Here is a 13,355-nt window from a genome sequence, read left to right as displayed (position 1 = left end):
CTTAGTTAGGTAGGCTTGGGGTTTGGCGTTGGGACTGGCCCGTGTCTGATGTCCACCCGTTCGCTGGTTCCCGTCTTCTTCAGACCACTCAGCGTCATGATCGTCACCCGTCAGTTGTTGATGAGCATGCTTCATCCCGGGTCCAGTTGCTCGCCTCGTACTGCCTTGCCCCGAGTATTGTATTGTAGATGTGTTGTACAGCACAGCGTGTACAACATAGACAACGTCAGCCTGGCCAAGTAAGGCATCTACTGAGATGTAGGAAGCCTTGTTCTGGGCCGGCAGATTCTCCATACCAGTTGAGAGCAGTTTGATTGTCTGGTACACTTTCAGACAGCCGCTGAATGGCCTCGGAACAGGCTAGTCATCAGGCACACATACTGTACGGTACACACCCTGAACCCCCAGGAGCATCAGGTCCTGTCCCATCCCATCTCATAAATCCCCAGGCCCCAGGTCAAGTGTATCAGCCTCCCGATGCGCCGGGCCTCCCATGACGCGCAGCAAATCTCCTCGATCAAAACAAACGAAAACGGTGGACGAACGGCCACGGGCCCCCTATTATCCCTCTTGTGCACTCCCAGAGTATCCACTCTAAGCTTACGGTGGTGATTTGTGTTAATTTGGGGTTTAAATTGTGCTCTTTATGCCAGCCCTCTCGTGTCATTTCGCTTCTTGTGAGAGAGAGACTAGAGAGTCCGGGGTGACCCCCTGCCATATGCGAGAAGTCTTCCGCACTAACATGTACAAGTCCAAACAATTCACTTCTGTGCGTTTTCGTGACTTTGTTGTTCTGCGTGTGGACGAGAAGAGTGAAAAAGCCCTGCTCTAAACTGGGACCGTTTGGCGTGTTATCGTATGTGTATCGATGTTGTTTGTTAGCCCCTGAACATGGAAGTCTAGACGTGTTATCAACTGATAACCGTAGTCGTAGTCGTAGCCGTAGTCTATTGTAGGATACGGGCAGTTAGCAATATTGACTCTCAAATCAACTACCAATCATGGCTCTTATTCGGCACATGACGGCTGCTACTGCTACTCTAGGCACTGCTCCGTGCTTCTCGATCAAACATCTAAATCGACTTACAAGTCTTACACGGATCATCATGGTCACTTACACTGGGCAGCATAAGATCTACTAGAGCCACGACTTATCCTTCATTTATCACATACACAACTGACTGACATGACAGACCATCGCACGTACATACAACTTAACTATGCTGTACATGCCCCGCGCTCGCATATTCTGTACTAGACAGGGTTATTTACAGGCTGTGCACAACATTCAAGCGTCTCCTGCTGTAAGCTAAGCAGCTAAGCAAGCCAGATTTGTTGACCGCTTGACTTGGTTGCATATTTTTATGGGACGTCCACTGCAGCTAGGAGGCTATTGAAGCACACCGCACACAACTTTAAGTCTATGGCTCTATAAAAACAAGCGAACCCCTATGCAATTCATATTGCAAAGGGTCATATAAGTAGCCTCAGGCTACACCTCAGTAATCATCCTTCGGAATAGCCTCAGCCTCAGCCCCTATCTGCGTATTCATAAATTACTTTCCTGCAAGACTAAACCGTTGTCCTGTTGTTGCGATGTTGTTGTCGTTGTTGATATGTTTATAAAAGCGTGGTGAAACGAACCAACAATTAGTTACTGCCTGCACAATTTCATTCAGCTCTGAATACTTGGAAATCGATAGTCAATGAGACGCTAAAAGGTGCGGGCATTGAGTGTACATATATTTATGTGCTCTACCGTCGCCCGTGCATAAGAGACGGTCCAGAGTTGAGCCAACCTGGAACCCAAGCGCACCGTTTTCCGAAACCGAAAACAGATACGGAGTGTAAAAAAACACCATGACGCAAAGTGGCTTGACCTGATCTGCGACAAAGTGGACTCTCGGTTACCCTACATGCACAATTCTGCGGTTCGCTGGCAATTTGGGTCTTAGGATGGGGATTTGGTCAGAAACCTGCTGGCCTCAATAACTGGCCACGCTGGCAATGCAAACGCATCCCAATGGACTCCTTGGTTGGTCAATCCCGTAGAAAATCGGCGTAGCATTGCTTCAAGTGGGCTCGACATAGAACTGGCATTGTATAGACGGAGTTCAAAGTATTTGATTGGCCAATTCATCATCACGTTCGCAAGGGAGAAAGCGAGGGGTAGCTTCAACACCAGCTGCAGTGTAGTCTTCAGGAGAAGTGAAGTCTCGTCTCATATGCACCTCCTCGCAAAGGGAGGATCGAGATGAGCGATATTTTGCATGCCATTGCAGTTGACGATCTTCAGCAAGCCATGATTATTAGTATCTCCCGATGAAGCATCTCAATCATCACGTTGGGACTTCACCAAGCCACAATCCGGGCAATAACCAGCTTATCTCCCCCCGGGTTCTCCACAAAGGCATGGCAGGGAAGAAAAAGTGAGACGGCCGAGATACCCACGATCTAGTAGAGCTCCATCTTCTCGAGATGGATCAGGCCATTTGGCGGCTAAATCTAAGTCAGTGATCAAATTCTTCAAGTGCTACTGAACGATAATGTCTCGTAGTTTCTCATCCTAATCTGGACTGGACTTGGAAAGGGGGCTAGGGGGGGTTGTGAACTTACTGGTATGAACTGTCTCAGCTTCACACCTGCCTCCCTGAACACTCGGGCTGTGTCGTTGTCCATGCTGTATGTGTGGGCGTAGACAACCTCACTGATGCCCACCTGACAAATCTTGATACTGCACGTAAGGCAGGGACACGTGTCGCAGTAAAGAATAGAGCCCTCGCGTATTCTTTCACGTCCGGCTTCCAAAAGGGCGTTTTCTTCGGCATGGATACATAGACAAGTCGACAAGCCCACTCCTGAGCTGTTGCCATCATTGCATCTAGGGCAGCCTCCGTCGGCACAATTCTGTAGTCCCCTTGGGGTTCCGTTGTAACCAGTGCTGATAACCCTGCGCTCCTTTCCTACGAGCACACATCCAACTCTGCGCTTCATGCAGTTTGAGCGTTGAGCAGCGAGGGACGCCAATTCCATAAAGTAGGTATCCCAGCACGGGCGTAGACGATCAGGATTCGGGATGTCCAACTTCCCGAGAGTAGCATACAGGTGCGCAAGGGACGATGAGGTGTTGAGAAGTCTCACCACAGCACGCGAGATAAGGGGAGACAAGCCCTTCTGAGCGTCGTACAAATGCATGTCACTCTCCGCGACAAAGTCTTCCAGACTCATGTCAGGCTCTCCCGCGTGCCTTTGTCTCGCGCGGTCTTGAAACCGGCGCCAGCGGACCGTCAATGGTGCGTCAACGGAGAGGAGCAAGAAGAAAGGCCGGCGTAGAAAGACGTCCAGAACGGCCTCTGTGGGGATGTCGGTGGTTACAAAGCGACTACGCCATCGCTTGGTGACAAAGTCGAGGAGTTCTTCGGGCGTGGAAAAGACATGCGGCGGACCAGCCCGGAGGGTCAGCGTGGTTTCAGAGGATGAGTTGTGGCCATTATTGGTGGTGAGGGCAGTTGAAGTTAGAGCGCCTTTGAAGGCTGAAGAGTCATTTGACTGGGACTCTGTGCCTTGATCATCCGATGAAGCTGAAGCTGAGTTAAGCGAGGAATTGGAAGGCGCTGTCTGCGATGGTGGCTGCAGATAGAGATGTTTGAAGCCATGGTGGTCGACCAGATATTGGGCCACCGTCTTTTTGCCGGAGCAGATACCTGAGTTGATACTGTAAGCTCATGAGCTCTTCTTGAAGAACTTTGGGATAGTTTTACTTCCGCAGACACCGATGAGCATCTTTCGAGTTGATAAGATGAGTTTATTTGAGGTTCGTTGTTTAGAGGCTGAGAATAAATAGATGAGGTTTTCCGCCTTTAGATTTCTGCATGTTCTTAACGCGTAGACTATGGATCTCTAAGCGCGTTGAATAGCCCCAATGCAGGTAGTGTGGGGTAATCTACACTGTTTGCAGCTACGTACTACCTCTGTTCTTCTAGAAGGTCGGCCGAATATAACAATTGTATGCTTCTACCTTGCAAGCGGCCGACAAGAGACTCGACTGTTTTTTTATCAGCTCATCTTACGATTTTGTGATTTCTCATCTACGATCTCGATCTAGTGTGATGGGATAAATATAGATACTATATCTGCGTTCCAGCTGTCCCGAGAAAGGGATGCTGCCGAATTTGTTTCAGACACATCAAATCTCTGCTTAACGAGATGGAGAGATTGTCACATTCTTGTATTAGATTGTGGAAATAAATCTGATACGGGGGTAACGTCTAAAGAACCCCCAATCTTGAGGAGAGGTACCGAGTGTCTGGATGCGAAGAACGTGAACCACCTGTAACTCGGGGTGATGGTAAATGATCCGACAAGGGTCTTTGTTTGTTATCGTGAACTTCAAGAATGGGATTCTGAACTTCGATTTCCTGTTGCTGGTCAATTTGGGTCATGAGGTTAATCGTTCTGTGTCCTCTCATCCATTCAAGATCGAATACCAATATCCTGATAATGCGTATATTGTTCAGAGCAGGCTAGCACCAACTACAACTACGTCAAGTTATGAGCATACTATCGGCTCAAATAAGTAAATTTTCATATTACCGTTATTTAGTATCTCCAGTTAATTATACTTTCATCGTGCATTCAATTCTTACAACTAAAACCATTGAATCCATGATAACCAAGGTTCCTACCCTAGACTTCAGCACCGAGAGCGTGGGGCAGGCGCGATAAGGCTCAACAGGGCAACTGATAAGTTAGGCTGTTCTAGCCCGAAGTACCCCGCCGTGGGGCTGCCCGGTAAGTGCCTGGGCAGGAACGGCACCTGCCTGTTTCTCTGATCGGTAACCACTACATCATCTGTCGTCTTGTGATGAGTGACCTTCTCATCAAGTGACAGCCTCACTGTGTCAGCCGTGCAACAACAGTTACTTTCACTCTTCAAGAGCTTATTAATGACCACAGCTGATTGACTTCGGTAATAACCTTTGAATCTGCATCCGTCGCAGTATTAAACCTTGTCAACGCCTGCGCCCCCCCGCCTCAGCCCTACTTCACTCACTATCTAACTACGTCGCATCCATCGTCAGCTTCATAGGCACCATCTACAACTTACAACCCGGATATCCGGCCCCCTCGTTAATATGGCGAAGCCTCTGCAGTTCGCTCCGTTCATCTCGGAGATTGAGTTGCCTTTCTATTCCGCCCTTTTTGCTTCAAAGCTTGACCACGATAAGCTTGACGACTCAGCGCGAAGTGTTCTTGGTCTATACGAACCACGATACGAAGAGCCCGAGTCCAGCTGTCGCATGCAAATTCTAGGAAATGCTCTCACAAGCAGCACGTAGGTATCTTCTTTGTTTTTCTGCGCATTTCGGGTCTGACCACGACAGAACTAATGAGCCCAGTTCACCCTTAGCGGCCATGAGAGCCGAGGGCATCATTAGAAACGTGAACACACTCGAGGATTTCAAAAATACAGACAAGGCTGCCATGCTGAAGACTGCTGGTCGACAGGTATTTCTTTCGCTCCCAAGTGTTGGATATCACTGACAGCCCAAGGTATGGGATGCGATCAAAGATGGTAGTATCTACTCTGTTCCATCCCTTCTGTCTTCCTTTGTTATACTTTCATATGCGGATCTCAAGAAGTACAAGTTCACGTACTGGTTTGCATTTCCAGCTCTACATTCAGACCCAGTATGGAAACGGTCAGGCCCAGTCGAACACTTGACCGCTCCAGAAACCAGAGCTCTTGTAGACAGAGTCGGAACTTGGAGATATAGTGTTGACGCCCGTGAGCGTGGTTTCTTCCTGGCGAAGAAGATCCCCGGACGACCGGAGACAGACGACCCCGATAGTCCCCAGGAACTCCCTTTCCACTGGGTAATCGGCTCATTGCGAGAATTTGAAACTGGATTCTTCGACCAAGTGCCCGAAGAGGACAGATACGTTGCATTTACTGACCCTTCAACCTACCCAGAGGCGCCCGGCTGGCCTCTACGCAACCTTCTAATCCTCATACGGCACCGCTTCCGCCTGACCAAGACTAAGGTTATCTGCTACCGCGACACTTGGGCAAAGAGACACGAGCCCAAGAGTGTTATTCTTCCCATTGAGATGGACCCCGTCGAGAACATGCAGATTACCGAAATGCCCAAAGTTACTGGCTGGGCTCGGTCAAGCAACGGCAAGCTTCAGGCTCAACAAGTGAACCTGGGAGATTATATGGATCCTACGCGACTCGCTGATAGCTCAGTTGATCTGAATCTGAAGCTCATGAAGTGGAGGATCGCTCCTAACCTGGACCTGGACACCATTAAAAACACAAAGTGCCTACTCCTGGGTGCTGGCACACTGGGAAGTTACGTATCGAGAAATCTGATGGGCTGGGGTGTTCGGAAAATTACTTTTGTGGATTATGGACGAGTGTCGTTCTCCAATCCTGTGCGCCAACCGTTGTTCACATTCAACGATTGTCTCGAAGGCGGAAAACCTAAAGCGCTCCGAGCGGCTGAGGCCTTGAAGGAGATTTATCCTGGTGTCGATAGCGAGGGACATTCGCTATCGGTTCCTATGCTTGGCCACCCATTTACAGACGAAACAAAAACAAAAGATGACTACCAGAAGCTAGAGAAGCTCATCAACGAGCACGACGCCATCTTCCTACTCATGGATTCGAGAGAGTCACGCTGGCTACCAACTGTTATGGGCAAGGCCGCAGGCAAGATTGTCATGAATGCTGCGCTGGGATTCGATTCGTACGTTGTTATGCGACATGGTTCCGAAAGTACTCCTGAAGGGAAAACCCCACTGGGCTGCTACTTCTGCAATGATGTTGTTGCTCCAGCAGATGTGAGTTCAACCCATTCATTGTCACGTTCACAACTAATCTTGGTTTAGTCACAAAAGGACCAGACTCTTGACCAACAGTGCACCGTCACAAGGCCTGGAGTTGCTCCAATTGCCTCTGCACTTCTCGTGGAACTTTTGACAAGTTTGTTGCAGCATCCCCTCGGTAAAGATGCGCCAGCGCCTCAGCCAGCTTCAGGAGTGACTCCAGAGAGGGACCCTCCCGATCATGCTCTAGGACTAGTTCCTCATCAAATCAGAGGTTATGCTTCTACTTTCCAGCAGATTGTCATTCGTGGCCAGTCGTACGACTGCTGTAGCGCATGCAGCCCCAAGATCCTGAACGCCTATCGCAATGATGGTTGGGGATTCGTGAAGAGGGCGTTGCAAGAGAAGGAATATGTGGCGGAGCTGTCAGGTTTGGCTGAAGTCCAGCGAAGAGCAGAGGAGATGGCCGGTCAGGTTGACTGGGAGGAAGATGATGACCTTGTTGAAGACGGTGACGGAGAACTTATTTAGAAAACTGTAAATGAGCGTATAACGATGTTTAGATGAGCATAGAGATGGATTGCTATCGCGGTTTTGTCGAAAGGGATGGACATGGCGTTACATATTTCATTTTGTCGCATTTTGTCACGATGGAGTTAATGGCGAGGGTAGTTATTATAGATTCTTATAGGGCCCAAAGAACGCTCAAAGTACCATATGGATTATTGTACCCTACGTATACTGTCAGTTTGCATATGTGTATGTTCTCTGTTATACGGGTTGTTGTCTGCCCTCATACTGGAGATAAGTCTCACAACACGTTTCCGGAACTCAATTACTATACGACAGTTCTAAATTAAACTTTCTGTCGGCAATTCTACTTCTATCATGCTAAGTTCACAACGAATTGTCGATCATGGCTCCTCCTTGGCATATGTCCGCAAACAGACATGAGGATGTCTAGTACCTGTGGGTCAACACCACGCCGAACTTGTAGATTAACGATACCGAAGGCGTCTTGAAACATGCCCGGCTTTGGTTGTTTGTTTTGTCACATTACTTTCTTTATTTACGTTGTTACCTCTATAAAACTAGTGGTTGATTGACTGTCTTTGTCCTGAGGTGATCCCGGGTTTGTGTTAGACATTCAGGTACGCATCTCAACTATCACAAGGTCCCTCCTCAACGAGCCATAATGGTTAATAAACTTCTTATCGTTGCAATCGTGGCATCTATGGTCCCCACAGTGGATGCCTTTGATCCCGCAAAAGATCGATGGTTATGCCAACAGGACAATGCCATTTGTGTCACTTCCTTTGTATGGTGCTCAACCATCAACGAGGATACATCAAAAGGATGTACATATCCCGAAAACACCTGGCCGCCCTCTATCAGTAACCATGGCAAGAACCCAGCAATGGTTCTGTGGGACAAGGAGTATACGATCAGTTGGAAGGGAACAGATTACGAGTATCCTACGCTACTTGAGTGGCACTTTGTGAGAGATACAGAGAGACCGAGCACCTCGAGTAATTTGACATGGAGCAAAGGTAAGAGCTGAAGTGCTAGTGCGAATTTGATAATACTGACGGAGAAATAGAATTCAAGAATAAGGAGCAGTCCTACACTTTCAAGTTCAGCGATCTGGCCAACGATTTCCCCAATAAAGATCACGACGATATCGATGCCGATCAAGTGAAAGCCGCTGCAAGCAACCTGATGAATGTCTGGGCCGTCTCACAACCCGACAGGCCTTACGAAGGCAAGGCCCGAGTTCACGGTAACCCCTGGATGGACAAGTCCCAGCATTTCATAGTCATGGACGACGATGTAGTGCCATATCTCGACACACAGCGTGAGATGGCCAGAAGGGGGGAAGAGAGTAACTGGGAAATGGGCGTTTTTATCGGCGTTGGCATTGGAGTACCGGTTCTTCTCGCACTTGCTTTTGTTATTGGCAGATCGACAGGTGGAAAGGGGGCGAAGAAGATATCGGGCTATAAGTCTGTTGAATCGTATCATTCGGGGTATAACTCGGCGTATCTGGGTGGTCAATAAAGATTGCCGAGAAGGTGTTTCATACGTACGATGTTGTCGATTAAGTTGTCAGGGATTTTGATCGGTAACCCCATATTGTACATGCATGGAGTAATAGATGATGTGTCTGATGCAATACCACCGCGTGTTAAGCGGGGTATTTTGATATCAAGATCAAGAACTTATATACTAGAAGAATAGACATCACATAGAGAGATAATGAACTTTATAGTTGTTGAACATATGGAATTATGCTATGTCTAAGAAATTTATCATATGTAGTCGTAGTTCGGGTGCTTAAGCACCATCGAATTGCCAATGCACCTCAACGCCTTCCAATGCTATATACAGGTCTGTGCATTGTCCCAATCGGTTCCAGTATCCAAATAGCCATGTATAAATGTTGTTATCGAGAAGTGGCACCGTCGAGTCTTGCTCGTTCGAAAATGATCAAAAGATCAGAGAGTAGTTGTTGGTTGCTCCTTTACAGTCTACCGTCGAAGGCATACTGGGCAGCGAGGGGCCAGCCAAGGATGACAGCGAAGCCAGGGAAGAAGCTGAGAAGACAGTTAGTTGATGCTGATAGATAAGAGTGTATGTGATTGTCAACTTACAAGAGAGCTTGGCTACCAACTCGCTTGAACATCTTGGCGTAATCAGGAGAAGCAGACTTCTGAGAGATGGGAAGTCGCCCAAAGGGGTGAGACTCCATAGCTCGGCCAGCGTTTCGCATAGCAGTGAGGAGAGAGAACTGGCGACGCTGAACAGTGCGGGCAGCAGATCGGACAACGATGGGAGACATGTTGATTGATTGAGTTGTTTTTGGTGAAAGAGGGAGTTGAGTTGAGTTGTATAAGTCAAAAGACTTGAAAGAATTGAGTGGTGATTTGTTGGTGAGTGGAGAGGTTGTTATTGCTCTGTTGTTTGATACTGTTGATAGTGATGAGGAGAGAAGACTACTTTGGGAACGGTAGATGCCATCTTCTTATACCAAGTAAAGATGCAGATCAATTTTTCTAGATGACTACTAACTTGGCAATTTGATTCCTTCAAACGGCGAGCTCCCAGCTTCTGCGCAGGCCGGACACATCCATAGTGGTCAGATTTCATCTGGTATGAATAGTATCATGCCACTGTTAGGTTCCCGATCCTGGGGAATTAAGGGTGTAAGATTAAGGAACCAATTAGAGTGTCTATTTTAGCATGAGTCAGCAGCACAAGCCTAAGTGCATGGCACGATTTGGACGGTTGTGGTGCGATTCTGATCGAGTCGGCGGGGACCGGTGAGGCTGGCGATTGGTCAATTGAGACATCCTGTCTACCACCCTGTTTATTCCGTCAACACCTCAATTTATCGACTGATGTTGATGACTGCCCTAAATAAAATTCTGGATCCCAAACAAAGTAATGACCTTCGCTTCGCCGCTCCCCGGAAAGGTCACGAGAGTCAAAAGATTGCTGCGAAAGAGTTTCGGCCGTGAGAAAACACCAGGGTTCGACATGATATGATAGCTGCTCTGGCCACTCACGGCCCTCTCCTGCATACCCCAAGACTCGAACGCCCTGTCACTTCTTATCACGTTCTAGCCGTGCATGGCTGAGTTGTTCCAGATTGACAGCCCAGATTCGTGGTCGCATGAGATCCCGTTCGTGGTATCCATGATCTGACTGCCGTGGTCGTCGCCGATGCCGAAGAACCAAAACACCACAGTGCTGCCATTCTTCGCCGGCGACCGAATGAGTGGTGCACTTCGGAGAATTTCATGTCTAAAAGTGGTAACACAGTCGGTTCTTGGGCCCGGTCCGAGAGACAGCCGGAGGACAACGGCACGGAGCAAAGTGGAGTTCGGAGCCGAAAGATAAGATAGTCATGTGATTAAAAACGTGACATCAGTGACAGGCATGGACCCCAGGTCCAGTTGTCAAGTCCAGCTAAGCTAAAGCACCCTGTTGGTGATACTCAATTGGCGATCGCGACAAGACGAGACAAGCACGCACGAACGAGCAATTGCTCAAGCCACTCCTTTACGATCTACTGAATGCCTCTCGTCGACCCTGTCACCATGTCCACCACTCTCGTCAAGAGCGGACCCTCTCAGCAGCCCGCGCTCAAGGCCGCGGTGCCCGCGATTCCTCTGGTCAACTCTCCTCTAGCTCTACCTGCATCAATTGCACATGCGGCACTTCTTAGTGGTCTTTTCTACTGGCGATTTGATGCCCTGGTGGCTGATCCCGTCTCGACCCTCCAGACTGGTCTTCCTGTAGTCGCTGCTATCCAGGCTGTCTACTTGATGCTGAGTCTTCCCCCCGCGGGATCTTCGTTGTCATCTAAGAAGCTGCGCCCTGGTGAGAAGAAGAAGTCTGCTGATGGACGGGAAGCAAAGGCTATTCCTGTAAGTGCCCAACTATTTGCATACATGACCGAAAACTCACGTGTTCTGCGCAGACCGCGGTTATCTCCTTGCTCCTCGCCCTCATCCTGACGCCCGCCCTCCATATCCTACTTGTCCTTTTCGGCGCGCCGTTTCTTACTCACATCCCGCACACGCTCTTGTGCTGCGCGCACATTGCTGTCCTCGCTATATACCCCGTCTTCTACGTCCGCGGTTCCGACCCCGTTCCTCTGCAGGCTGTGATTGGAGTTTCGGCACCCTTTGACCAGACCTTTGGCGGCTTCGTCGGAACCGTCGTTGGAGCGTGGCTTGGAGCCGTCCCTATCCCTCTCGATTGGGACCGCGAGTGGCAGAAGTGGCCCGTTACAATTGTTGCTGGTGCCTACCTTGGATATATCGTTGGTTCTCAGCTTTTGGGCAATGTCCTCTTTGGAAAACGCTGGGCTGTTACCCCTGAGATCAAGGAGGAATAAGCCATCAGTTCATGAGAGCTGCCATAACCAAGTTACTCAATCTTTGCGTAATAGCCAGACTGGGTATCGCATCTACCTTGATAGTTGTAGATGCCCTAGAGTATATCATGGGTTGAAAGCTATTGACATAATAGAATTACCTGTCATCACAGGTAAAGAATATAATAGTAAATCACATAAGCACTCGCAAGTTCCTCTTAATTATTACGCCCGAGACCGTTTCCACCTGCGAGCTAGTTCGGCCTCATGTTCCAAATCGACCCGCCGAGTCACTCATTGGATCGGAGTCCTGGCCTGTCACATCGGACTACGGGATCGAAGGACCAGTCTTATTCGTGCTTGCTCAGGACATGGCTACTGATCTCCTCAATATGCAGATGTAGGAGGATATCAGATACCCTGCAGATCCACGATCTGGGATCTACCCGGATCACCTCACATTACGTATGACAAGCCAAGTCGTTGTCGTGTGCCGAGGAGAGTTGTCCCTGCTGTGCCTGGAACTAGACCCGGAGGTCAACCCCGATGGCTAGTTGTAGTTCTTTATCGCATTCGTATCTCAGCTGTCTAGGTACTATGAATAGATTCTAAGAACGATAGGCTTGTAGTGTTCAGTAAGGGACTTGGCAATATGCTGTTCATGAGATTGTGCCTCCAATAATCACGACTGTTGACGGTCTTGCTGTCATATGCGATCGAGAGTGTTGATAATGAAATATCTCTCTTTGGATAAACAGTTCTAAAAACAAGTTATCGGACTGGCAGCTTGAACGGTTTCTCTGCTAGTCGATATATCATCTTGCATCAAACGAAGCTCTTGGATAGACAATGGTGCTTGGCAGCTCATATTAGGTTTCGCCATCATTCGTCAAAATACGTTTGGAACTCTTATTTCAGCGTGCTACTGGTCGAAAAGTCATTGGCAACCTCCTTAAAAAAGAGTGTCTTTGTTTGTGGTGTTAAGCACCATTACTGCAATAGAGGATATTGAAGGTAGCTTGATCGCAGCAGTTCAAGAAGAGCATTAGCTTGACTCTTGCCTATTGGATCGAGAACTAGACCGACCACTCTATTGGACGAACCGTATCAACCCGCAACCCTGCATGTCGGTAGAGATGGGCCCAAACTTTAGTTACAGTAGGTACATACAGTCAGACCCCAGATTCTCCAATTCCTGACGCTGATATCATCTTGCTCTCTGCTGATATCATAATGGCAGGTTAAACTTTGAAAAGGGCTTATTTCCATTGTGACGTTATCACGAACAACCTGCCTGTCTAGTGTTGAGCTCTAATGAAATGCTGAGAACTCTAGCAGGCAAATCTAGACTTGTCAAAATGGGGCTGCCGAGATATTCTCTCTTGGCCCTCCACTGTGAATGCCGGTGAGGCCGTGAAGCAAGGACTTGGGACTTGAGTAGATGCTTGGCACTTACGCGTAGCCTCAAATCTTCTGAAACATGTAAACGCTGAGCCTGAGCAGCAGCATTAACCAAGCAGAAAGCCAAGAGCCAAGGTTCACTCTAGTGAGAGATTGGACAAGCCACACTAGGTAAAAACCAGGTAGATTTTCAGCTTTTAGTGGGCACAGACAGCTAACTACTGTAAAAGAAGCCCGACCA

General features: G+C 48.4%; 5 protein-coding genes across 5 annotated transcripts; 3 read left to right on the top strand and 2 right to left on the bottom strand.

Annotated features, from left to right (window-relative positions):
• Nucleotides 1-2,454: 2,454 nt before the first annotated feature.
• FIESC28_05111 (uncharacterized protein) lies at nucleotides 2,455-3,783 on the bottom strand (the record flags this gene model as incomplete). Its single annotated transcript, XM_031159258.1, has 3 exons — nucleotides 2,455-2,499; nucleotides 2,617-3,704; nucleotides 3,762-3,783. The coding sequence occupies 3 exons, from the start codon at nucleotides 3,781-3,783 to the stop codon at nucleotides 2,455-2,457; spliced, it is 1,155 nt and encodes a 384-aa protein (XP_031016758.1).
• A 1,352-nt stretch (nucleotides 3,784-5,135) lies between these two features.
• FIESC28_05110 (uncharacterized protein) lies at nucleotides 5,136-7,362 on the top strand (the record flags this gene model as incomplete). The annotated part of the gene is made up of 4 exons (XM_031159257.1): nucleotides 5,136-5,335; nucleotides 5,400-5,508; nucleotides 5,554-6,846; nucleotides 6,895-7,362. 4 exons carry the CDS (start codon nucleotides 5,136-5,138, stop codon nucleotides 7,360-7,362), a joined length of 2,070 nt encoding a protein of 689 aa, XP_031016757.1.
• Nucleotides 7,363-8,026: 664 nt separating this feature from the next.
• Nucleotides 8,027-8,889, top strand: FIESC28_05109 (uncharacterized protein; the record flags this gene model as incomplete). Its single annotated transcript, XM_031159256.1, has 2 exons — nucleotides 8,027-8,381; nucleotides 8,432-8,889. 2 exons carry the CDS (start codon nucleotides 8,027-8,029, stop codon nucleotides 8,887-8,889), a joined length of 813 nt encoding a protein of 270 aa, XP_031016756.1.
• A 463-nt stretch (nucleotides 8,890-9,352) lies between these two features.
• FIESC28_05108 (uncharacterized protein) lies at nucleotides 9,353-9,670 on the bottom strand (the record flags this gene model as incomplete). Its single annotated transcript, XM_031159255.1, has 2 exons — nucleotides 9,353-9,425; nucleotides 9,483-9,670. The coding sequence occupies 2 exons, from the start codon at nucleotides 9,668-9,670 to the stop codon at nucleotides 9,353-9,355; spliced, it is 261 nt and encodes an 86-aa protein (XP_031016755.1).
• A 1,261-nt stretch (nucleotides 9,671-10,931) lies between these two features.
• On the top strand, nucleotides 10,932-11,734 carry FIESC28_05107 (uncharacterized protein; the record flags this gene model as incomplete). Its single annotated transcript, XM_031159254.1, has 2 exons — nucleotides 10,932-11,261; nucleotides 11,315-11,734. 2 exons carry the CDS (start codon nucleotides 10,932-10,934, stop codon nucleotides 11,732-11,734), a joined length of 750 nt encoding a protein of 249 aa, XP_031016754.1.
• Between the last annotated feature and the right edge of the window lie 1,621 nt (nucleotides 11,735-13,355).

The sequence above is a fragment of the Fusarium coffeatum genome (genome assembly GCF_003316985.1).
Source record: "Fusarium coffeatum strain FIESC_28 chromosome Unknown BRIP53273_contig_110, whole genome shotgun sequence".
Taxonomy (NCBI): Eukaryota; Fungi; Ascomycota; class Sordariomycetes; order Hypocreales; family Nectriaceae; genus Fusarium; species Fusarium coffeatum.
This window is presented reverse-complemented; position numbering and strand designations above follow the sequence as displayed.